The sequence below is a fragment of the Coregonus lavaretus genome, assembly GCF_964263955.1.
Source record: "Coregonus lavaretus genome assembly, chromosome: 25".
NCBI lineage: Eukaryota > Metazoa > Chordata > Actinopteri > Salmoniformes > Salmonidae > Coregonus > Coregonus lavaretus.
The window spans coordinates 2,224,948-2,250,711 of NC_140012.1; the positions used below are offsets into that span (position 1 = coordinate 2,224,948).

Sequence of the window (25,764 nt, forward strand, 5' to 3'; positions counted from 1 at the left end):
ACTACACTGACAGACACAGCAAACCTTCTTGCCACAGCTCGCATTGATGTGCCATCCTGGATGAGCTGCACTACCTGAGCCACTTTTGTGGGTTGTAGACTCCGTCTCATGCTACCACTAGAGTGAAAGCACCGCCAGCAGTGGCGGCTCCTGAAAAAATTCTCAGGAGGGGCAATTTTTCTGATGATTTAGGTGACCTACACACATTTTAAAAAAGATATGTCCAGCAACAACATGAAGACAGGGGCAGCATATAAGTCAATACCAGAAGCATTTATTGACTGATCTGGGGAGATGGATTCCAGTTTCTGTGACAGATTATAAATAATCTCTGATGCCTTTGTTATATTAGCTTTTGGTTGAATGTACTGTCGTAGTAAATATATAATGTTATAGCTTGGTCTGACTAAAATCTTGTGCATGACCCATTTTGTGTTGGGCGTTTGTTTTCAATCAATGCTGTTCCTATCCTATAACAATGGACAAAAGAGTCCTATCTTGTCAGCCTTGTCAGCAGGTGGCCAAGGACAACACCCACGCCATAGGTCTCTCAGTTCTTCCAACTCACGAGTTCTTGCTCTGAGGACACACACACACACACACACACACACACATCATCACTGATAACACACACACACACACACATCATCACTGTTAAACACACACACACAAAAATCCCCTCTCTTTAGGCTGAACATTTGAAGACAGAGAACCCAACTCAGAGCCAATGCAACAGTGGAGGGGACCTCGCCCAACTCATCAGGACCAATCAGAAGATCAGAACTACTAGATTCAACCTACATCATTTATTGTATAAAATGTCTGCACACAATGTTTTCGGGGCTCTCTTCAGATAGCTCCCTAAGAGTTTGACGAACGAGTCCGTGCACGCGATTCCAGATATCTTTACCTCTGAATAAACTGCCTTTATTATACCATATCTACCCTGTCCAAAGTCTCTACTTGGTCTCAGTTCTCCAGTAAACTTGTGATTATCAACAGTACACAACGGTAACAAACAATTGGGGGAACTCACGGGGCAGATAGTAAGGTCGCAGTGACACAGAAAGCAGTTCAATGTCGGGGTACAGAGTCGCTCTCTTACCAGGATCGATCTGTGACTGTCAGATCGCGGTCCGCTCTGACCAGGGTGAAGCCGGCCGGCTCCACTTCTCCGGGACTCTGTCATCCAGCCAAGTCTCCCAGCTGTATTGGATTCCGCTGCCAGCAGCGTTTTCATTATTTAGTCCGTTCGTAGCGGGTATGTACACGATCAACAAGATCAGTCCAAAACCCACCACTGGAAATCCATGGTTGGCAGAATGTTTGTAAACTAAGTGTACAAATTAAAAACATAAAATAACGCCACTAAGTGTACAAATTAAAAACATAAGATAAAAAACACTGCAGGTCGCAACAGAGACGCTGCTAGCCGCTATTTGCTTAGTTACGTTCATGGTTACGTCACGTATGACGAAAGCGCGTAAGTGCAAGCCCACAGACCCCCATAGAGATTGTATTGAAAGCTTTGAAATTTGAAAAAAATAGATTTTACATGACAGGCTATGAGAGACTTCTGGGCGATTTTCAACCTGACTGAAATCGCCCAAAAACGGGCGGGGCCATTTGAAGCACGACTTTAGCCTGATTTGACATTTAGTGGCAGTCAGATCAGATTACAACACTGATAACTACTGTTGCCGTGATATAATTGATTAGAAAAAAAATCCCTTCCTTTTCCCGTTTGGCAGTGCGTCGCCCATATCGCCCTATTGAACAGGCCGTCCCTGTCCGCCAGCATTCAAAAGTGACCAAAACATCAGCCAGGAAGCATAGGAACTGAGAAGTGGTCTGTGGTCACCACCTGCAGAACCACTTCTTTATTGGGGGTGTCTTGCTAATTGCCTATAATCCCATGTTTCATGAGCTGAAAAAAAAGATCACCGAAATGTTCCATACACACAAAAAGCTTATTTCTCTCAAATGTTGTGCACAAAATTGTTTACATCCCTGTTAGTGAGCATTTCTCCTTTGCCAAGATAATCCATCCACCTGGCACGTGTGGCATATCAAGAAGCTGATTAAACAGCATGATAATTAAACAGGTGAACCTTGTGCTGGGGACACTAAAAAGCCAGTAAAATGTGCAGTTTTGTCACACAACACAATGTCTCAAGTTTTGAGGGAGTGTGTAATTGGCATGCTGACTGCAGAAATGTCCACCAGAGCTGTTGCCAGAGAATTGAATGTTCATTTCTCTGCCATCTACCAACGTCGTTTTAGAGAATTTGGCAGTACATCCAACCAGCCTCACAACCTCAGACCACGTGTAACCACGCCAGTCCCGGACCACCACATCCGGCTTCTTCACCTGCGGGATCGTCTGAGACCAGCCACCGGGACAGCTGATAAAAGTGTGATTTTGCACAACTGAATAATTTCTGCACTAACTGTCAGAAACCATCTCAGGGAAGCTCATCTGCGTGCTCGTCGTCCTCACAAGGGTCTTGACCTGACTGCAGTTCGGCATCGTAACTGACTTGAGTGGGCAAATGCTTAACTTCGAAGTTCATTGGCATGCTGGAAAAGTGTGCTCTTCATGGATAAATCCTGGTTTCTACTATACCGGGCAGAGAAGGGTCCACTGCTGGGTCCACTGCTACCCTAAGGTGGCAACGTGGGCTATTACAAGCTGCCCACCCTGGGCCCACTGCACTCAACAGGGAACGGCAGCAAGCAGCGACTGCTGTCCTCGCTCTCCTTAATCTCCCAGATCTCTATCCACAAGGGGGCTGTGTTCAAGTGCCAGGTGTCCTATGTGGGGAAAGACAAGGTGGTGGTGAAGAGGGTGTCGGACAAGTTCACTATTGTAGGTAAGGGACAGCTCTCGCACCTGGGTTGGGGTCAATTTCACTTTAATTTAGGACGTTTGATTGAATTTAAATGGAATTGTACCCAACACTGTCTCTCTTACAGAAACACTTTCTCATTCTTTGTGCTTTTCCTCTTCCTTTTGACTCAGTGTATTTGTAATAATTGTATTCAAATTACTTGTCCTGTCCTCTCTTACTTTTCTTCAGCTCCCCCTGAGGTCTCAGAGATTCAGCTCACAGAGGCAGGTGATGACTCCGGTAAGATTAACTCAAGTTCAAGTTCTTGTGTTTTTAAATACAATACAAATGACAGTACATTGCATATCAGGATTGGAGTCCATCCCATTTCAACTCAACAAATTGCCCTTTTAACAGTCATTTAGCAGCCATTTTTATCCAAAGCAACTTAAAACAGTGAGCGCAAAACATGCTTTGTGTGTGTATGATCCCTGCGGGAATTGAACACACAACCTTGTCGTTGCCAGCGACCACTGGCGACCCGTCATTCATGGCAGGTGTGGCAGAGCCCCACCTGTTTAGAGCACCACATTTTTAGCTAACAAATAAGAAAGTAAGGCAGCTCCAGAAAATAAAAAGTAAGGCAGCTCCAAAATGCAGGTGTTTCAGCCTAGCTCAGTGCTTTCTGTGGTGGTGGGGCAGCCAGCGGAAAATACGGAGCATAGGTGTTGGTAATGTTCTCTAGTTTCGCCGTGATTGGCTAAGTGTTCTGACACTCATGGGGACACTACGTCACCGCCAAGTCTAAGGGTAGAGCTCGAAATTTCAAGCCCCTTGGGTGCTGCATAGAGTTACATTAGAAGTGCCCATCCAAGAAGGCTCAAGGTCATTGACCACAGATAAAATGACATCAAATCACGATATATCTACAGTAGCTTTGATTGGACATATCATGTCAACACCATACTTTCTAAATCTTAGCTAGCAGTCATCATCATGAATCAAGTCGACAATCTACTGGCAAATCATTTTTAATCCTTGTCATATCAAGAGAAATAATGAAGAGAAATTATAGATAAAACATATTGGTGCTCATCGGCCATTGGACATAAACAACAAGTTGGAAATCACAAAAACCTTACGGCTAAGGGTTTTAACTTTCCTCTTGAGAATTAGAATCAGAAGTATAGCCATATAGCTCATCGCAATACTTCACCCCTTCGGGCAAATAGTACTCTAGACTGTCCTGATCATCTAGTTGAGCATTACAGATAATTCCTCCATCCCAGCAGAAATATCTTATCTACATAGTAGGATTTTAGATATGCAGATAGAGCAAAGCCCAGTCTATGTTACAGTTACTATAGTCAAGTCTGTGGGTTATTGTATTTTAACATAGATGTTACCATTTTAGTAATCAACTTAACTAGCTAGTAAAAGTAACTTTTTTGTTTGTCTTTCAGATGGGCGGACCGGAAACCCAGTGACAACACCCGGGTCTGCAGCTGCCATTTTCCGGTGGGAAAGAGAAATGGCACTGTATTTACCAGAAAAGGTAGCTCATCCACCATGGCAGAAGAGGAAGATCCAGACTGTTGATTGGGAAACCAGAACAAACAATGAGGCATGAGGATTGGGTGTTAAGTATGAAAACAATGCATTTTCTGTCCAGATAAAGATGGTGATACAGCATTGAAAAATACCTACAACTGACCAAATGTCTCTTTGTTTTCCAGTCCAACAGGAGCGCATCCCACAGGCCACCCGGTGCATGGACATCCTGTGCCATTGTGATCTGGTTGTGGAGACTACAGCAGATTGAGCCTGTGGACAGACAGGTCAGTAACTCATCAAATATGATACAATATTGTGTAAAACATTGAATTTGTAGATGCATCAAAATTGACTTCATGTCCCCTTTTCCCCATGTTTTAGACATGAGGCGTGACATGCGGAACATCAGGCTCACCCCACGAGAAGAAGTGCATGATCAACACCACCCTCGGCAAGGAGATCTGCTGGAAGTGATGTACTCTCACTCTGGGGGTAAGACATAATTTAAACATCACAGATATAAATTCCCACTGTGCCCATGATAAAATGCAATGTGAATTGTGTTGTACTACTGAATGAAACTGAGGAGATGCACTCAGACCAGCCTTTGTGATTGAACTTACATTAACGACATTACTTTAATTGCCTGCTTTGAGCAAAACTTTAATGTATTATAACCTATTCTAAGAGCTTATTGTTTGTGTACGATTCTTATTCATTGTTCACTTGTTTTTCAACAACGTCAGGTAGAGGCAGGGATGACTGGGGTCTCCAGAAAGGAAGACACGGGGGGTAAGAAAGAATTTGAACATCACAGATATCAATTCCCACTGTGCCCATGTTAAAGTTAACTAAATTACCTTAGTTGGCTGCTTTGAGCAAAACTTGTATGTAATTTAACCTATTCTGGGAGCCTAGTGTGTGTATGAACTATGTGGAATATCTTTGGACCATTGGCTTCCCTGAAAACAGGTACTGACAGGAGGAGCAATATGAGTCAGTTAGAGGTCGTCATGCTGGATGGGGATGGTGATGGAGGCTTTGGTGGTCCACACAACGAAGAAGCAGGTGTCCCTTCCAGTGATGTGGAGCTGACCTTGGACCTGGTGCCAGTAAGGATGGTCTTCACGGAGGCGGTAAGACCCTCCCTCCTTGATATAGAAATCCTTCCCAGCATAGGGACACTAGACTGCCACCACTGCTGTGGTGCCCACCAGACTATCCAATGAGGCACCCAGGATCCCAGACCCCGTGACCCAATGCCCTGACTCCTGCACATCCATCCCTGTAGCAATTTTGAATGCCTTGATGCCTTCCTCTTTGTTATCTGTGCCCCACTTTACAGACAACACCCCATCCAACGACTGTGAACACCTTGAAATGCATTTGTTGTAAGAAATGTGCTATATAAAAAAAGTTTGATTTGATTGATGACATTACAGCTGTAGAATATGAAGTGCAGTTTTTCCATAAACTTTTAATTGAGAACTTGGAATTGTATCACTTGACATATCAATCATATAGTGGGAAGGATCCCATAAATCAAGACTGTGTGAATGCATGTACCACTCTGAATAAATAAATACTGTGCCTTTGAAGATTTGTCGCTGGTCATGAAACTACAATAATGGCTGGATGTCTACACAAAGTCCATTTTGAATGTCAATAGATTTTTAGATTCATTCTCATCAATGACAACATTCTAGAACTGAGTTATCACTCATCAAAGTCTGGTATCTGGGGTAATCTGGTTAATTATTATATAATTGATGAAGTGGCTCTTTCCTTGTAGAATGTTGACAGCTGTATAGAACACATTGTATTGCTAAGATGCTCAAACTTAACTTAATAGCTACACTCACAGACACAGGATCAACTTGATCCCTCATGCTGGCCCTGACCAAACCGGTAAGTTGCTCCTCACTATAGCTGCACTTCTCCACATGGCCAGACTTCTAGTGGTTTTCTCCCCTTTTAATGCTCTTATGCTCATCCTTGAAAAATGCCATAAGGTCTGAAATAGACACCAAAGTGGACATACTGTACAAACTATTATCTAGGCTAAGTAAAACAAAATGATTTTTTTATCTTCCGCTAACTAGCTAGCTAAAGTGTAGTCAGTGGCTAGCTTGACAGAAAAAGGGAACATAAATTGGGCACAGATCACGCTGGTGAAGTGTAGCTGACAGTGTCTGCTAGAGATGAGGTGCAAGAGCTTCCTGCAGGAATGTGTAGTCTTGCTGAGGTCTTCTCTGTTGCTAATTTCCATTTAGAATTTTTTAGAGTAAATTGAGGCGAATATATTGACAACTCACCTTGTTTGAGAGAGAATTACATGGATATCAACACGTCACGCCAGGGTAAGCCTACACGAAACACAGACCTTATATAAAGTAGTTCTAAAATTCCAGACGCAAAAATGAATGGGGAAAAAACGATTGGAACCATTACCGGGTTTTACCGCTAGGTTTTATGTGTATTATGAAGCGTCCACTGTGCCTGACCACAGCGCTTTCTGCAATGATGCGGATGCGACTTGCCTTAACCAGAGAGGAAGAGGCGAAGCGAGAGGGTTTACTCCTCCCAAAAATAATACTTTTTGTATGGACGTCAATGATAGTCTCAAATTTGGCAAAAGAAGAAATGTAATTGCACATTTTCTACATTATGCTTATTTGATCAAATAGAAGTTTCGTAATGGTTAGGTTGTTAAAAATGCACTGATATAAGTGGACGCATGTGGCATTTCGCCAACTTAGAAAACAACAACTTTGTATCAGAGTTGCGCCATTGTTCACACGCTTATCTGCCCTCTCATTGGCTAGAATGGTCCCACCTGCTCTCGCCTCTCTTCCATATTTGAGGACATGTATTTCCATTGTTAAAGAGGTCACTCGACCATCTTGTCAATATAATAGATATTATTCGCCTAAACTAATCATGCGAGTTTCCTAGTTCAAAGTAGCATATGAACGCAGCATTATCCTCTTCCTGGTGTATACTCGACTGTATTGCATTAGTTAAAACCAAGACTGTTCTCATGGCAGGTCTGCCACTTTTCACTAGCAGAAGTGACTTACGCAGCAGTTTAGCAGAATTACCGTGGCCAGTTAGGGTAATTAAATTGAGGTTAGAGAAAGGTTTAGGGTTAGCTAAAATTGTCTCTGACGCGACTTGAACATATTTAGCTACAACGAGGCCTGCCCTGAAAACAGTCTTGGTTTCCACTAATGAGATGACGCGTATACCGGACATCTCAGCTTCAGGAACTAGCTACATATATGACGAGCTGTCACCAAAATGCGCATTTTAATTTGCTCGCGTTTAGACCTCTGGAAAAGTTAATAGGTCTATTTGACAATTGACTAATGTCATTTTTTTTGTTGTCAACGTTTGACAAAATAATTAATAGGCCTATCAAGATGAAGTAGGCTACCCAGGTTCCAGTTACTTTGTTGTAGCCTACTCTGAAGAGAAGTGTATTATTTTATCGAAGAAGGCACTGAAACACCAAAAGATGGACTCACCAGCAAGCGCCCTCTCTCGTGCTGGGAGGACTTTCTGGACAGTTTGGGTGAGTTTCTGCTCTGAAATAATTTACTACAGAAGGACACCGTTTTTATAGCCTACCGTGATTGGTTTATTATTTCCTATTGTTACCAGTACTATAGTTCTATTTTAGACTATTTAATAATTTGCTGATGAACAATTCATTTGAATTGAGAACTTCCCCAAGCAGGAGAAAAATATAATGACAGAATTAACTGTATTTCACTGTACCTGGTTTGATGTAATGTGATCATATGTTATCATATATGGACTCTCTCTCTCTCTCTCTCTCTCTCTCTCTCTCTCTCTCTCTCTCTCTCTCAAACACACACACACAGAACTACTTAACGGAAGTTGTGGGAAGGTATCTAAGCCCAGAGCCCACTAACATAGGAACCAATGACACAAACTCAAGACAGGAAGTTACTGCTGCACCACAAACAGAAGACCATGTTGATGGTGCGAAAAATGAGATAAAGGCAACTGAGGTCACTTTTGAAATAGGCTCTGAGCTTAAGAAACCACGACATGCCGTTGCCTGGGAACAGTGCAATGTTATCATTGGTCCAGGGCTCGGCAGAGAAAATGTGCAATACACTGGACAATCCAACAGAGGGAGTGATAGCAAAGCATCCCATGAGGAGGAGGATATAAAACAAGAGCAGGTGGACCAAACAGAAAATAAAGACACAATCCAGCATGTTACTAAAGAAGAATTAAATATGGGGAAAGGGGTCCAATCGGTGTTATTCACTGGGGTCCAGATCTTATTCAGAGAGCCGACATCTGAAAGGTCTAAGGATCAGGGAGCACAAGGACATGCTGAGAGTTACAACTGTGCTGAAGCAAATAGATTAAGAGGTGCAGTGGCAGCAAGAAAAGAGGAAGAAGAAGAAGTTACTGAAGAATTCCACTGTGGTGAAGAAGGAACCAAAACAGAGGAACATGAAAATAATAGAGATGGAGAACTACATTTTGATATAGAGTCCCCAAACCTTACATCAGCCTGTGCTGAACCTGCCGCGCTTTTAGATAAGAATAGGGACGAGGAAAATAAGGACAGATTAACGATACACGATGAGCAAAGTACAGAGGATGAAACCATGGTAAGAGTCAATGAAAAAGTTGGAGAGGAAGAAACGGCAGTGCTCTTCATGGAGACAGACAAAGAAGGGTGGAACGTAGCAGAAATAGTAGAATTCTCGGGGGGAGGGGAGAATAGCGATGATCTGTGTGTAATCAAAGATGAAATTAGTCAAGATGGTAATGAAGGGAAGAATGGCATAGACATGGAAGAATTTAGGAGGAAGGAGGAGAGCGAGGAAGAGAATGGAACAATAGAAGAGATGGACACAAGAGAACAGGAAGAGATATTGGACGGGGACTTTGGACCATACAATGATTTCAAAGTCTCAGAAAACAATAACAAACATGAATATGGTGACAATCGTTTGAAGTTTGATGAAGGAACTATAGAGAAGCTTGATCAAGAAAATGACCCCAACCCACGACTGCTTTGTGAAGGATTATCAGACTTAGATAGAAAATTGGGAAGAGGCCAGGACATTTTTGCTTCTGAGGCAGAGTTAGAATTACAAATAGCCTATGACAAAAGAGTCTTTGTGTCAAATGATGAGATAACTGTTGTTACAGACGAGCAGAGAATGGAGTGCAATATTGAAAGAATTGACAGCCCAGTGTTAGAGGATGGATCCAAAGTGATTGAGGACGGGGGCAGTAACAAGATAGAAGACGTTGTAATCAACATTGGGACGAAGGTGGATACAGAGGCAGAGGATGTGAAAGATAAAGTGACTGGACTGAATACTTTTTTTGATCAGGAGAGAAATAAACTAGAGGAAGAAAAGATCTCAAAAGAAGACGAGGACCCCCTTAATGAAGTGGAGGAAAAACTTATTTCAGTGGTTGATACTGTGGAAGACAACAATAGAGTGGAAATCGGAGGCGTGGCGAAATACATTTCCCTTGGGCTATGTGAGGATCCTGTTGTGGCTCAGGAGCCAAAACATGTAGCGTGTGAAGAAACTCGAGAGGAAATTCCGGAAATCAACAATGGCAAAGAGTTAGACGAGAATACGGCACCGAAGATCCTGGAAGTTGACGACGATGATGTCAACACCACCCATTTACAAGAAGTACACACCGATAGTGATACCAAACAGTTAGAAAGTGTAGAGAACACTGGAACTAGTTTTAAATCGGACAATTCACCAGTGAGTGAACTCATGGAAGGGAAAGAAGATCCGAAAACTGTTGAAGGATTATTTGAAAGTGAGGATATTGAGAATGCCTCTGATACAGTAGTAGACGAGTGCGCGGTCGAGAAAGCAGCGAAATCACTGTGGGAAACGGAGAGAACAGATTCTGTATTACTGAATGAAACAGACACTCAAATACTAGAGGACCTAGCAAAGACAAAAGCTGAATCACATGAATCAATGGAGATTGAGGTAGGACTGTCAGAGGAAGCAGCAGAGACAGATGAGACACTGAGAACAGAGGCTGGATTATACAAAGACACAGAGGAGATAAAGGCAGAGTTTAGAGAGGGATGGATGGAGTCAAAGGCAGGGGAGACAGTGGGGACAGAATTTAAATCAGTGAAGGAGACACAGGCAGAAATACCAGCAGCGAAGACAGGGGTTGTGCCATCAGAGGACAAAGATGAGACAGAGTCTGGATTAATGCAGGAATCAGCAGATACCGATCTTGGATTACTAAGGAAAACTGTGGAGGAAGGGGTACAACAGGGGGCAGAGGTAGACACACCAGATGTGAGGACAGAGACCGTGCTATCAATGGAGACAAACACAGAGGAATTAGTGGAATCTGAGGCTGGGGACACGTTGGAAACTGAATCTGGATTAGTGAAAGAACATGAGGCAGAAATACCAGATGTGAGGACCGAAACTGCATTATCAGAGACAACTGTGAAGACAGAGGCAGGATTATCAAGGAAAGTGACATTGTACCCATTATCAATTCATACAGAGGCTGTGTTTCTCACAGAGACAAAGGCTGTTTTTTCTAATGAGTCACTGGAAACAGACAATGGATTATCAGACAAATCATCTGAGGCTGGGACTAAATTACAGGGAATGGTAGAGACTGGTTTACCAGGTTCAACAGAAATAGAGGCCAAATTATTCGAGACAATGGTTTGTGGAGAAGTTGTACTATCACAGGACACAGAAAATGGATTATCAGAGGAAAAATATAATATAACATCTACATTAATGGAGGAATTGGTGGAGTCAAGGGCTGGGGAAACATTGGAGACTGAAAAGGGAATCATGAATGAAACAGACGCAGCAATACTTGATATGAGGATAGATCCATCGCCATCAGATGAAACAGAGTCTGGAATAGTTGACACAGAGGCCAGAATGTTTTTGGAAACAACAGTGATTGAGTCTGAATTATTGGAGGAATTATCTGAGACTGAGTCTGGATCACAGAAGGACAAAGAGGTAAAAAGACAGAGGACTGAGACAGAGCCATCGGTGGAGACAGATGTAGAGGAATTAGTGGAATCTGAGGCTGGGGATACGGTGGAGACCGAAGTTGGATTAGTGAGGACAGTAGCCAAATTACCAGAGGAAGTTAGGCCAAAGATTGAGCTATTAGAAAAAATGAATAGAACAGGTGCTGATTCATCAGAGGACACCGATGAGACAGAGGCCAGATTTTCAGAGGAGATAGAGACTGATTTAGTAGAGACCAAGTATGGGTTACAGAAGGACATGGAAGAAGACATACTACATATGAGAACAGAGACTGTGTTGTCGGTGGAAACAGTGAAGACGGATACTGACTCATCAGACGAATCACTGGAGTCCAGATCACTTGAAATATCAGAGGCTGGATTATCTGAAGAATCAGTGGACAGTGAGGCTGGATTACAGGAGATTTACACAGAAATACCAGATGTGGAGAAAGAGTCTGGATTATCAGAGGAGACCATAGATGCGGGATTATCAGAGAAAACAGATGTGCCAGACACAGAATTCGTGAAAAATACAGAGGCTGGATTAATGCTAGAGGCTGAACTTTCAGATGAGACAGAGGCTGGAATAGTTGACACAGAGGCCAGACTTTTTTTGGAAACAACAGTGATTGAGTCTGAATTATTGGAGGAATTACCTGAGACTGAGTTTGGATCACAGAAGGACAAAGAGGTAAAAAGACAGAGGACTGAGACAGAGCCATTGGTGGAGACAGATGTAGAGGAATTAGTGGAATCTGAGGCTGGGGAAACGGTGGAGACCGAAGTTGGATTAGTGAGGACAGTAGCCAAATTACCAGAGGAAGTTAGGCCAAAGATTGAGCTATTAGAAAAAATGAATAGAACAGGTGCTGATTCATCAGAGGACACAGATGAGACCGAGGCCAGATTTTCAGAGGAGATAGAGACTGATTTAGTAGAGACCAAGTATGGGTTACAGAAGGACATGGAAGAAGACATACTACATGTGAGAACAGAGACTGTGCTGTCGGTGGAAACAGTGAAGACCGATACTGACTCATCAGATGAATCACTGGAGTCCAGATCACTTGAAATATCAGAGGCTGGATTATCTGAAGAATTAGTGGACAGTGAGGCTGGATTACAGGAGATTTACACAGAAATACCAGATGTGGAGAAAGAGTCTGGATTATCAGAGGAGACCATAGATGCGGGATTATCAGAGAAAACAGATGTGCCAGACACAGAATTCGTGAAAAATACAGAGGCTGGATTAATGCTAGAGGCTGAACTTTCAGATGAGACAGAAGCTGTCTTAAAAGAGAAGACAGAAGATAACACGCCAAACAAATCACTGGAAATTGAGGGAGGATTATTTTGGGAAACCGATGAGACCGAGGCTTTGGTAACAGAGGAAGTTGTGAAGACAGGGCCTGGTGTATCGAAGCAGACAGATTTTGGATCACAGGGTCAATTACTGGAGATCGAGGTTGGAGTAATAGAGAAATCCCAGGTTGAGTGGTCTGAGGAAACTGTGGAGACAGATGCAGGATTACCAGAGGAAAACAGAGGGGATGGTGCAAAAGCAGGATTCAGTTCCCCATCAGGAATCAAAAATGTAGACCAGAATCTTCAGCTTCAGGTAATAATAATAATACTTTCCCTAATAAAGGGATACTTAAGGATGTTGGCAATGAGGCCATTTATCTAGTTCACCAGAGTAAGATAAACTTGTGGAAATCATTTTTTTGTCTCTGTGTCCAGTATGAAGGAAGTTAGAGGTAGTTTCGTGAGCCTAATGACTGGAAGTCTATGGGTATCTGCTAGCATTGGCTATCGAAACTACCTCTAACTTCCTTCATACTGGACACAGATACATAAAAATAGTATCCACAAGTTCATCTGAATCTGGGGAAGTAGATAAAGGGCCTCATTGCCAAAATCCTGATGTATCCCTTTAAAAGAATGCAATCAAATACATATGATTATAATATCTAATCGTAAGAGATAAAGCAAACATTAGTCTCTTTCATATATTTTATTGAATTTGTTTCCCTTATTTTTATGTTATCGAAATTAAGCTTAATCTAAAAGGATGTTATGAATTTGAAAACTTGTCAGTAAATCAGTTGTGTTTATCATACCATTGCAGTTTGACGCCTCCGCTTTGGACTTCACTGCTCAAAAGTCTCGCATTGCCCTCAAGAATCCACATGCCCGTCCACCCAGGGATCCCCGTACTCTTCTACAGATGCCATCTTTGACCCCCTCCCCTTCAAAACCCACCGTACACGTGCCAGTTAGAGGTCCAATAGGGATACCAATGAGGGGCATGGGCGGCATCGGAATCAAACTGCCTGGTAAGTTGAAAATAGGAATTTAATGTGTTGTCCTACTCTGTGTGTTCTTTCATTCTGTTATCGTTGGTGACACAATGTTCTATGACAGATAATGACGATGCCCAAATTGAAGTGTGAATGGATATCTTTGTTTGTTGTTTGTGTTGCTATGATGTTGTTCAGGACTCAGTGCTTCAGGGCTCACCATCTTAAGAAAGACCGAAAAGGGGGTGAGAGATGAAAAAAACACAGAGAACATCCCTCAGGTACCTATCAGATACTTGCACTTTTTGAGCTCAACCTTTGAATAGGTCTAGTAGTATGCTTTATTATTCTGACTCTTGATTTGATTTGGCAATGTCATCTATTCAACAGAAATCTGAGATCGAGCAAGATGTAAGGGATGAATCTCCCAAGAAAGAAGAGACGCAAAACAAGCAAGAGGAGCGCAAAACTAAATGGACACCGCCTAGACATCCAGGGTAGGGAATCAATCTACAAGATTCTCTTAATTTCTTGTTTGAAATAACTTATATGAAGATATTGCCTATATAAATGTCACTACATTTTTATTATAACACCTTTGTTCAATATATATCCACCAGATTTGGAAGTCCCCTGATGATGAATGAGCTGAAGAACAAGCTGAAGAAGACTACAAAAGAGAGCGGAGATGATTGACAGGACCTTTTTTCTCATTGGTGAAACATGGTCCATGAACGATGGGCTTTAATTTAGTCATAAGTATCTCCATTTTATTGAAAACTCTCTTTGTCTATTTCTTTTGGATGTCTTTGTAAGAACAGTTTCAAATAAATAATATATTTTTGTTTTGGACAGTGTTTACTTGTTCCAGAGTGTTTTTAAAAACTGGTGTGATAAAAAAAAAGTTGACTGCTCAGGGCATTACATTGATTCAAGAAGACTATTTGTGACATTTGTTTATTTCTTTATCAGTGGGTTTGCTTCAGCAAACATCTCTTATGCATTATTTCCATACTAAGTATTTCTATAGCTACTGTAAACCAGTTATAGCATATTGCAGTTTTTTTATTTTTTTTACGATCACTTTGGCCTTTTCCAATTATAGATATTTGGGCTAGCCTATAATAGCCTATATACTGATTGGTCTTATAAAGCTTTTGTATAAACATTAGATTAATTACGTGATTCATAAGGTGAAATAAAAGAATTAAAAAAATTACCAATCTTTTTTACAAATATTTTCCTAAAAGCACTAGTCTCGGCTACATATTCTATCTACATACTGTGTCTAGATACTAACCTTGCATATTAGAGTAATTATATTGATAGGCTATACCTACTACAGTCACTACAACTAAACTATTTTACTACCACTACAATTAGACCAAGTTACTACCATAAAAACTGAAGCAACAAAATGTACAAACAAATGTTAATGTCAGAGAGCATGGGCAACAAGTAGGCTAGAGGTAGAGAGGCTGACCAGTTGCCAGAAGGTTGTGCCTTCCTAGAGCAAGACTAGCAAAACTGCTCTCCATTAAGGGTGCTGCTTCGTTGCTGCACTCGTGCCTCGTGTGTACCTCTTTGGGGAACGTTGAGAAGAAAGGTAGAATAATTGATTACAAAATCAAATGTAGATTATATTATATGCTACATAGGACTACAAATGCATGAGGTTATTTGAGCAACTTCAGTTTTCAAGATACACACTTTTAGTCAAAGCTGAGCTATCATGGTAGACCTATGCCGTAAACTAAACTAGGCTACTGCATATTATTTGGCAACATCATCAGGCGAGTTTGTGATGTCGTATACTGGAAACACTTCCTGAAATCGATGGTCGGTGCCTAAGGAGACATTGGGCTTGTTCAACAGTGCAGGCGACTGCCGACTGACTGATCTATAAATAATCTTGCATTTACCCATGATACATTACGGGTTTTATCCTCTCGAACATGGCCAGAGTTGCTACACCGGAGACCACTGCCACAGCCGTGAGAAAAACGAGGAGAATCCTGAACACAACTGGAATAAATTAATTCCGGATTTTGTCCTAGCTAGGTAGGTAACTTTAGCGTTTATTTGTAACGTTATTTCTGATAGCTAACGTTAGCTACTGTACCGGTAGTTATCTAGGCTAGCTAGCTATCAACTACGAGTCATCCAGCTATCAAACTCCAAAGAACATTCGATAAACGGATAACTAGGAAATCGGAGTTTTATAAAGATGCCAGAGTTTGCGAGTTGGAAATCCGTGTTGGATGACCGTTCAAAACTATTTTTCACAGTAGGGACTCGAGTTCCCAGTTCGTTGTTTGAACGCGGCATAACCTAATAGCTAAGCTAACGCTACAACACAACTTCTGAACAGAAGAAGAGCTATGATATGATTGATTTAACTCCGTTTTGATTGTCGTCGACGCAGAAGTAAACAATCAATGTTTGTTTGCGGGCTAGCTAACTAACGCGTTAACTAGCTAAATTCGTTGCTAGTTAGTTAATAACTAGTTAGCTATGTAGCAATGATGACTTGATAACGTTAGCTAGCTAGCTAGATAGGCCCATTTTATTGTTTACTACTACAGTAGCTACTAGTACTAGCTACATTTAGGCTGAATCTGCAGAAAATGTTATATAATTAACGCCTTGTTATTTCGGTCATACAAAAGTTAACAGGAAAAGTCTATTCAGTGTGGGGTAAACATTCCATCCTGTTGAGTGGCCTCAAAATAGCCTATTTTTGGCCCAATAAATATGTATTGTTTTCCATATGGTCTGGTTGGTAATATCACCCACATTAGACAGTTGAATGTGAGGCTTGTATGTGTACTCAGGTAAGAGTAATAGCTAACATTTCCTTCCTCCTCTCAGTCTATACAGGTGAGCACCCTAACATACTTTACACTGGCCTGGCCCCTCTCTCCCATCCCCTCTGCTTAACTGCGTGTGGGGGTGACTGAGAGAAACGCACAGTCCGATTTACAATATCCCTGTGTCTGGGCTGGGGAACCATAGACAGTGACGTGAGTGAGCAGCAGTCAGTGTGTCAATCTCACTCACAACCCGTTCACCATGGGTGACATCAGCGATCTGGACAGGCAGATCGACCAGCTGAGGAGGTGTGAGCTCATTAAGGAAAATGAAGTCAAAGCCCTTTGTGCCAAAGCAAGGTAACAACGAAATGACAACTGATTATTTCTCTGTCCATTACTTCTTAATGATTGTGTGGTGCATGAAATTGTTTCTTCAAATTAATTTGAGCTATATCATATTCCTAATACATTGCATGGCAGTCTACAGAAGAATATCCTTGCAACGTAAACTCATTTGTAAACTTTTTTCTTTTTTTATAACTATGTTCTAACTAAGCAAGGGGAAGTTTGACATCTGTGTCCCTTTCTACTTTATTTCCAGAGAGATTCTTGTGGAGGAAAGCAACGTACAGAGAGTTGATTCCCCAGTTACAGTATGTGAAGCGGATACTTAATGTCTCTCTTTAACGTGTACATTAAAATGTATGACATTGATTTGTTCTCAATTCTGTGCCATTCCAGGTGTGTGGCGATATTCACGGGCAGTTTTATGACCTAAAGGAATTATTCAGAGTAAGTTTGATCAGGCCATTTTAAGATTTGGTCCTTAGCCCAAACTTAGACCCCTTTGTTAATTATTTCATTTATTAATAAGACTGGGTCTAATCGTATTCAATAGAGAATGTGTTCGAGAGAACTCACGATCAAATGACTGTACCTGTGTAGCAGCACGTGTTCCACGTCGGAATGTACAGTACCAGTCAAAAGTTTGGACACACTTACTCATTCCAGGGTTTTTCTTTATTTTTACTATTTTTTACATTGTAGAATAATAGTGAAGACATCAAAACTATGAAATAACACATATGGAATCATGTAGTAACCAAAAAAGTATTGAAAAAATCAAAGTATATTTGAGATTCTTCAAAGTAGCCACCCTTTGCCTTGATGACATCTTTGCACACCTTTGGCATTCTCTCAACCAGCTTCATGAGGTAGTCACCTGGAATGCATTTCAATTAACAGGTGTGCCTTGTTAATTTGTGTAATTTCTTTCCTTCTTAATGCGTTTGAGCCAGTCAGTTGTGTTGTGACAAGGTAGGGGTGGTATACAGAAGATGGCCCTATTTGGTAAAAGATCAAGTCCATATTATGGCAAGAGCAGCTCAAATAAGCAAAGAGAAATGACAGTCCATTATTACTTTAAGACATGAAGGTCAGTCAATCTGGAAAATGTCAAGAACTTTGAAAGTTTCTACAAGCGCTATGATGAAACTGGCTCTCATGAGGACCGCCACAGGAAAGGAAGACCCAGAGTTACCTCTGCTGCAGAGGATAAGTTCATTAGAGAACTTAATATTTCAGCCCTAATAAATGCTTCACAGAGTTCAAGTAACAGACGCATCTCAACATCAACTGTTCAGAGGAGACTGCGTGAATCAGGCCTCCATGGTCGAATTGCTGCAAAGAAACCACTACTAAAGGGCACCAATAAGAAGAAGAGACGTGCTTGGGCCAAGAAACACGAGCAATGGGCATTAGACCGATGGAAATCTGTCCTTTGGTCTGATGAGTCCAAATTTGAGATTTTGGGTTCCAACCGCTGTGTCTTTGTGAGAAGCAGAGTAGGTTAACGGGTTATCGCATGTCTGGGTCCCACCGTGAAGCATGGAGGAGGAGGTGTAATGGTGTGGGGGTGCTTTGCTGGTGACACTGTCTGTGATTTTATTTAGAATTCAAGGCACACTTAACCAGCATGGCTACCACAGCATTCTGCAGCGATACGCCATCCCATCTGGTTTGCGCTTAGTGGGACTATAATTTGTTTTTCAACAGGACAATGTTGAAAAATGTTGTGTAAGGGCTATTTGACCAAGAAGGAGAGTGATGGAGTGTTGCATCAGATGACCTGGCCTCCACAATCTCCTGACCTCAACCCAATTGAGATGGTTTGGGATGAGTCGGACCGCAGAGTGAAGGAAAAGCAGCCAACAAGTGCTCAGCATATTTGGGAACTCCTTCAAGATAATTGGAAAAGCATTCCTCATGAAGCAGGTTGGGAGAATGCCAACTGTGTGCAAAGCTGTCATCAAGGCAAAGGGTGGCTACTTTGAAGAATTTATAATATATTTTGATTTGTTTATCACTTTTTTGGTTACTACATGATTCCATATGTGTTATTTCATAGTTTTGATGTCTTCACTATTATTCTGCGATGTAGAAAAAAATAAAGAAAAACCCTTGAACGAGTAGGTGTCCAAAGTTTTGACTGGTTCTGTATATCCATAGTCGGTAGGCTTGGGCGGTATGCCTTATACAGTATACCGGGGTATTTGGAAATAGCCACGGGATGATTTTTCAATACCTTTGAAACTATGTCTTTTGAAGTTTTTTATTTTATTTATTTGAATATTTGTAGCTACTTAAGTAAATACCTGCAATCAACTTGTGAAATATATTAGGAGATAAAGAAGATCGCGTTCTTCATGTCACAACTTTTAATTGAGGTTTACCGGTAGTCCCAAGTCACGTGCTGTTTGTTTACAAGCCCACAGCGACAAGAGACCGGAGCCTTGTGAGTCACTCACTTTTGTGCAGCACCCGCCAGGTGATGATGTTACAGTATGGAATTCACAACTAAATGTTTGCCAGCAAGATATCTTATAACTAAGTTAACTGTCTAAAATTAGCTAAATGCTCTGCAGTTGTGTATTTGGTTTGCTAATTTAGTAGCTAGCTAGCTATCTAGCTAAGTGCTTAGCTTCTTCCAAAATCAAGTTTCACTTGGTAACTGCATAGAATACCCTCCTGGATTAAGAGCCTTGCTGTCTATTTGTTTTGTGCGTGCAGCAAACCGTGAGTAGTATTTTTGCAAATGGTTAGGTCATAGACTGTATAAAATGTTCGCACTGCGCTCGTTAGCATTTAGTTAGCATTCTCTATGGGATTTGACATGTACTTGTTAGTATTGCTAACCTTCGGATTATAGAGGCTCAGGGGGTTTGAAAATAGCGTCCCTTGTGTTCAGTGCCGGTATTACCGAATATCCCAGTATGGCACAAGGTTGGTATGACAATCTGCATACCGCCCAAGCCTAATAGTCGGTTGACAGTACTTCTTAAAAAGTTGTCTTACATCACCGAGCAGTGCACAATAAACTATTAAATCCAATTGTTAGATGCTACCACCCACCTCCAAATCAATGTTTGCGCACGCATATGCCATTCTACTTTTTGTGTTCATCTCTGTGGCAGCATGGTGCCCGTATTGCAAGGCTGATTTAGCTAGGACAAACAGCTGTGAAACACAGAGGCAGGTGTGCGTGCAAAGTGAGAAAACAACATGGAATCCATGTTTGGTTTTGATTTGGAGGGGGATGGTAGCATTTAACAATTGGATTTAATAGTTTCTTGTGCACTGCTCGGTGATGTAAGGGACGACTTTTTAAGAAATGTCTACCGACTATGGATATATATTCCAACGTGGAACAGGTGCTGCTACACAGGTGCAGTCATTTGATCATGAGTTATCTCGAACGCATTCGCTATGGAATACGATTAGACCCAGTCTTATTAATAAATGAAATAGTAAAGGGGTGTAAGTTTGGGCTAGGTGGTCCTCAACCCTCATTCTGTTTGTGTTGAGCTTTGGGCTCTGTTTTTTGAATTAATACTTTTTGAATTGTCTTGACTAATAGTGTGACCTATGCATTTCAGGTTGGCGGTGATGTTCCAGAGACAAACTACCTCTTCATGGGAGATTTCGTGGACCGAGGATTCTACAGTGTGGAGACGTTTCTGCTGCTACTTGCTCTCAAGGTACAGACCAAAGCTTATTGGCTTTTGTGTAATTCATTTGCGCACAATGGTGTCTCCCATACATTAGCCTACATCTGTGGCTGAGTCGGAATAACCATACTTGCGTCCTAAATAGTAAGGCGTTTGAGTGTGCGAAAAAAAAAAAATAGTAGTATTTAACATTTTGAAAATCAAGTCTACTTTAAATGCCTGGATGTCCTACTCATTTTGGCTTTGACAACAGCTGACAATCAGAAATGGGGATGTGCTACCGAATTTAACCAATAACGTGAAATTACGCATTCTCAGTATGCAAAAATAAAACGTTTTTATAGTGTGAATTTTTTCGAGAATCGAGTATGGTTTAAATGCCAGGATGTTATACTAATTTCGGCTCTTCATCTAGTAGAATTCGATGCAAATTTTTCCAGAATGCATTCGAAGAGGTGGGCTGCGAGTGATAGGCTGTAGTTCTCTTCAAGTAGCCAAACAGCAAAACTAGGCTACTTAATTGGGAAGATACCAAATAGCGACGCTTCTGCGGTGGTGTTCAAATGTAGGCTAAGTAGTTTTTGTTCTCCTTAAAATGATCATGAGTATTGCATCGTAGGCTACATCTTTAAACACAGAAGTTTTTTTTTTTTTTTACCCAAAGCATATTTATGTTCTCCATTAGTGTTTCTTGTTCTCATGGCCTTTGTCAGAGCTTTTAAACTAAACTAAATACTAACCCATCTTTTGATTTCTGAATGTGCTGTCACCAGGGACTCGGGATGTGGCTGCATTATTGATGCCATGTTAATCAGGCCTGTTGATTTGAACATATGGATTGTTTTAGTTTTGTAGGCTTGGCTACCTATTTAATTTATGGATCAAGCCTTAGCAGTCATTCTGATTTTGTTCCCAATGATCAGTGCTTTAGTTTGTTGCTGTCTAGCGGTTCTGAATTTGCGATGCACACAACTGCCCACTTTTGTCTATGCAATAGCTTTTTGATTTAAACATTAAAAAAGTTGAGTATGTACTAGGCTTTGATTGAATTTGATTGAATTTATATGTTACAGCACTTTGATTTCACTAATAAATATGTTGAAATGGAACCAAATGATCTGTCTTCAGTCTTTTTTAAATAGGACAGATGGGCGTTATGGGCTATGGTGTTGGTCGAATGTGACCAGCCTGAGTGGATCTATAACTCAATTCCTATTCTATTCAGAGTTTAAAGAAATTAAAGTTGTTAATTTAGAGAAAATCGAATTGGAAAGAGCCATTATCAGGCTGGTTAATGCGATGCATGTCTGAATTTGGAAAAATCCACTCACACTTGGCCCTGCCCCACCTACTCAGCCAGTCAGGAGATGTTACTGCATTGCAGCCGTGGCATACTGCATCATTTTTACTAAATGTTATTTGCTAAATAGTATGTGACGATGAGTACATAATATGCAGTTTAAGTATGTAGTACGCTAGTATGGGCATTTGGACAAGGCCAGTGTCTTATGACACTATGCTCTGTGGATCCAGTTGACTCTGTTCTTAATCTCTCTCCATACCCACAGTTCTTCTGAAGCTCCATACCGGCTGTCCGTCTCATTCTTTGCAACATGTCTCTTTCTCCTTATTCCTGTCTCTCTTTCCCTATACAGTCTCCTTTTAACTTTCTTTCCCTCTCTGAAATACCTGTCCAGAATACAAATCTTTATGGAAAAAAAAATCCAAGGCATTCTTCAACATTCTTGTAATCCTAATGCCTTTTTTAAACTGGCATGTCTGCAAGGATATTTAAAAATAACAGTTGTCTTGCCCTGTCCAGGTCCGCTACCCTGACCGCATCACGCTGATCCGCGGCAACCACGAGTCACGGCAGATCACACAGGTGTATGGCTTCTATGACGAGTGCTTGAGGAAGTATGGCTCGGTCACTGTGTGGCGATACTGCACCGAGATCTTTGACTACCTCTCCCTCTCCGCCATCATCGACGGCAAGGTACAGGACTCCTTTTTTAAAGTTTTGTTGTGTAACTTGTATGCGACTGAGATATTCAGTTGTTTACAATATTATAATAAAATTGTCTAGTTATGTCCCAACTCTAAACGGCCTCAATGATCATACAGAGATCTGTCGATGGGACTAATTCAATGCTTTGTATGTTTCAAATAAGTATTTATAAGAATGATGTCCTTGTGGTGTGCAGTCATTTAAGGGTTATGCCGTTTCTCTCTGCAGATATTCTGTGTGCACGGTGGCCTCTCACCCTCCATCCAAACGCTGGACCAGATCCGAACCATCGACCGGAAGCAGGAGGTGCCTCACGACGGGCCCATGTGTGACTTACTGTGGTCGGACCCAGAGGGTGTGTGTGTTTGTGTGTGTCCAAAACATACCAATGACTTTCAGTTACTCAATCTAAAGAGGCAGACAGAAACCCCACTTCCTCTGTCCAACCACAATCTGTTTTTGTCTCTATTGGTGGTGTTATTGATATTTTAGTCTATGACTGTGTCCCAGTACTCTTTAATGGCTTCTTCTCGCCTCTTCCCTCTTGCTCATAAATCTATCACTGGACTTGATAGGTTTTGACATTGTTGCTTCTTTCTATCAAGTTGATTTCAGATCCGTGGTCATGAAGGACATGGCCTGTATGGATTTGGAGTCTTCTGCAACAGCTTTGTTTTATAGTGAATAAATACAATCTTTTGTGATCCAGACACCACGGGGTGGGGTGTGAGCCCAAGGGGGGCAGGCTACCTGTTCGGCAGTGACGTGGTGGCCCAGTTCAACACGGCCAATGACATTGACATGATTTGCAGAGCCCACCAGCTTGTCATGGAGGGCTACAAGTGGCACTTCAACGAAACCGTGCTTACCGTGTGGTCGGCACCTAACTACTGCTACAGGTATCGCCATCTGTACTACATTTTGTATATAAGAAGAAGAATGATAATACTAAGCCCAAGTGACCTACATTCACCTACATCAAGCTGGATTCACTTACCAACCAAATGCATGGTTCTGATAGCATTAAAGGAGAACCGATGTCCTCTCTAGAATGCCAGATGAATGACTCGCATCCATAACGACAGGGTCTTAATTATTAGTAGAGCTGTAAATTAACCTGATTTGAGTCCCTGTCTCTTCCTCTCAGGTGTGGTAATGTGGCGGCCATTTTGGAACTTGACGAGCACCTCCAGAAGGACTACATCATATTCGAAGCCGCCCCACAGGAAACCAGAGGCATCCCCTCCAAAAAGCCTGTGGCCGACTACTTCTTGTGACCTTATGTTTGGAAGGAAAGCAAAAATCGACTACGGGAGATTTATAGTATTTGTATTTCCCCCTCCCCCACCCCATTGTCTTAACTCTCTTTTTAGCCCTTCCATGTTTCTACTCATTATCAGCTCCACTTTCTCGTGCTGTTCATCTTCCACCTTTCTTAAATCGGTTTCCATGGTAGTCCTTTGTTGTGCCCCTCTCTTTGCTACAGACCCCCTCATCTCTATCCCTGACTTCCATTCCTCTCCTGCAGCAACGTTTTCTCTTAATGCTGAGATGGCAGCCACACTTGAAGTATTAGCTCTCTTCTCAAACCCCTTTGTATGCCGTGGTCTTTTTTTCGTTTAATGTTGATACTGGTGCTGCTAAGGAGATTGAAAAAGAAAGACCGCATACATGGGTGAAGAGGTGTAGTATTTCAAAGCCCTCACTAGGGTGGTTGTCAAACTCCAATACTGGTGGATGTAGGGCTGTATGAAAATTGCATGATGATTTTCTTAACTCTTTTTTTTATTTTTATTTTTTTATGTTGAGGGTGGAATTGACACTTTTGAAGTTTGGGATAGTTTTCGTGTCTCTTTTCCAAGTGGCTGAACTGTTCGATGCATCCGTTGCAGGTAACACATTTTACTTACCGTGAAGGAGCAGCTACACATGCTGACGCTGCATTTTATGGACAATTTTAGGACAAGTTGCAAAGTAATGTAAACGTCATACCAAACTTTTTTTTTGGGAACATGCTCTCTCTCTGACCAGTCTTTCTCTAGGACTAATTGTTGATTTTTGATGAATTATTTGTGGAAATAAAAACCAATTTCTTTGGTATAAATGGCTTATTCTCAGTGCTTTTGTCAGGCATGTGATCAAAGAATGTATGCAGAGGTGACTGGCTAAATGTATACTAATAGAGTATCAGTGTCATTTGTGGTAGATTACGCAGCATAATCAATGCCAGTTTCCTGTTGGATATTCTGAATAAAATACACTGAGTAAGAAACTTGAAACGGGCATGATAGAAGTAACTCAATACCCTATACTACTCTCAATAAACCAGAAAACCATATCTGAGTGTTCATGAAAGTTAGTCAACCCTGCACCTCAATAAAAATTGATTTTGTTCCCTATTTTTCATGTGAACCACACACACAGCTTTCGCAAGGCTTTTGAAAGGGAAGTAAAATTGGCAAATGTATCAGTTCCTCAGTTCACATGAGCTCAAAGGGAAGTTTTGAAGAAGTTAAACTACATCAGAATGGCCCTCATGTTATGCCAAAATCACACTGAAATATATGGAGGTAAATCATTGACAATGATTTGAGGGTAAAATAAATGTGTAGTTGTAAACAATTTCCAAGTGTGTAACTGATGAGTTGTAAACGAATCATATGTAGTTGTAAACATTCTCAAACGTGTAATTTACGAGTTGTGAACATGAACAAAACAAATGTGTAATTGTAATGGCATTCGCAAACTTGTAACTTAATATTTGCAAGCAATAATTGCATCTGTACACCTGCTCATGTCAATTTCGTGCACTCATTTGGCAGTGCTTTAGCACCCTAACATGACAAAAAGATTTGTAGATGTGCAAACGAGGTATAACGTGGTCCAGGTTCCAGGGACATCACCGGATAGAAAATCCAATATGGCTGCCAACACAATGCCATATATCGATGTGTGTGGACGTCCGAACTCAATAGCTCTACTCTCATTTGTCCAAAGGATTGGTTTATGTTTTTTTGCATTTAGCTTGCGACACATCATGGATGAGATCAATAAATCATTACAAAGGGTATAGATAGATACATGGGCGCAACTTTGGTTTTAGAAGTGGGGAAGGGACACAAATATGTTTTTTTAGGGGGTAGATCAGCTTTAATATTGCCGATAGATTGTGGCTTCCATCAATGTAATTG

The 25,764-nt window shown here is 41.3% G+C and overlaps 2 protein-coding genes and 1 long non-coding RNA gene across 4 annotated transcripts; 2 read left to right on the plus strand and 1 right to left on the minus strand.

Moving 5' to 3' along the window:
- Window positions 1-3,848: 3,848 nt before the first annotated feature.
- LOC311100797 lies at window positions 3,849-4,871 on the minus strand. The gene is made up of 3 exons (XR_014609854.1): window positions 4,801-4,871; window positions 4,546-4,655; window positions 3,849-4,423 (listed from the first exon to the last, which is right to left on the minus strand). It is a non-coding gene; the product is annotated as an uncharacterized lncRNA (long non-coding RNA).
- Window positions 4,872-7,403: 2,532 nt separating this feature from the next.
- On the plus strand, window positions 7,404-14,964 carry LOC311100796 (uncharacterized protein). Its single transcript, XM_084141758.1, has 6 exons — window positions 7,404-7,959; window positions 8,273-13,063; window positions 13,574-13,781; window positions 13,944-14,026; window positions 14,136-14,242; window positions 14,366-14,964. The coding sequence occupies exons 1-6, from the start codon at window positions 7,903-7,905 to the stop codon at window positions 14,439-14,441; spliced, it is 5,322 nt and encodes a 1,773-aa protein (XP_083997884.1). The 5' UTR covers window positions 7,404-7,902; the 3' UTR covers window positions 14,442-14,964.
- Window positions 14,965-15,597: 633 nt separating this feature from the next.
- ppp4cb (protein phosphatase 4, catalytic subunit b) lies at window positions 15,598-24,680 on the plus strand. Of its 2 annotated transcripts, XM_084142017.1 has the most exons (9): window positions 15,598-15,806; window positions 16,617-16,915; window positions 17,160-17,211; window positions 17,300-17,350; window positions 20,494-20,595; window positions 22,388-22,561; window positions 22,802-22,928; window positions 23,283-23,472; window positions 23,721-24,680. In XM_084142017.1, exons 2-9 carry the CDS (start codon window positions 16,818-16,820, stop codon window positions 23,848-23,850), a joined length of 924 nt encoding a protein of 307 aa, XP_083998143.1. In that variant the 5' UTR covers window positions 15,598-15,806; window positions 16,617-16,817; the 3' UTR covers window positions 23,851-24,680. The 2 variants fall into 2 exon arrangements, with proteins under 2 accessions (XP_083998143.1, XP_083998142.1); XM_084142016.1 differs by having other exon boundaries at window positions 15,672-15,806; window positions 23,283-24,680.
- The last annotated feature ends 1,084 nt before the right edge of the window (window positions 24,681-25,764 follow it).

Coding starts and splice junctions, on each gene's coding strand:
- ppp4cb (XM_084142016.1), top strand. CDS start 16,818: ATGGGTGACATCAGCGATCTGGACAGGCAGATCGACCAGCTGAGGAGG. Junction 20,596..22,387: donor TGCTGCTACTTGCTCTCAAG/GTACAGACCAAA, acceptor TGCCCTGTCCAG/GTCCGCTACCCTGACCGCAT. Junction 22,929..23,282: donor ACTGTGGTCGGACCCAGAGG/GTGTGTGTGTTT, acceptor TTTGTGATCCAG/ACACCACGGGGTGGGGTGTG.
- LOC311100796 (XM_084141758.1), top strand. CDS start 7,903: ATGGACTCACCAGCAAGCGCCCTCTCTCGTGCTGGGAGGACTTTCTGG. Junction 13,064..13,573: donor ACCAGAATCTTCAGCTTCAG/GTAATAATAATA, acceptor ATACCATTGCAG/TTTGACGCCTCCGCTTTGGA. Junction 13,782..13,943: donor CATCGGAATCAAACTGCCTG/GTAAGTTGAAAA, acceptor GATGTTGTTCAG/GACTCAGTGCTTCAGGGCTC.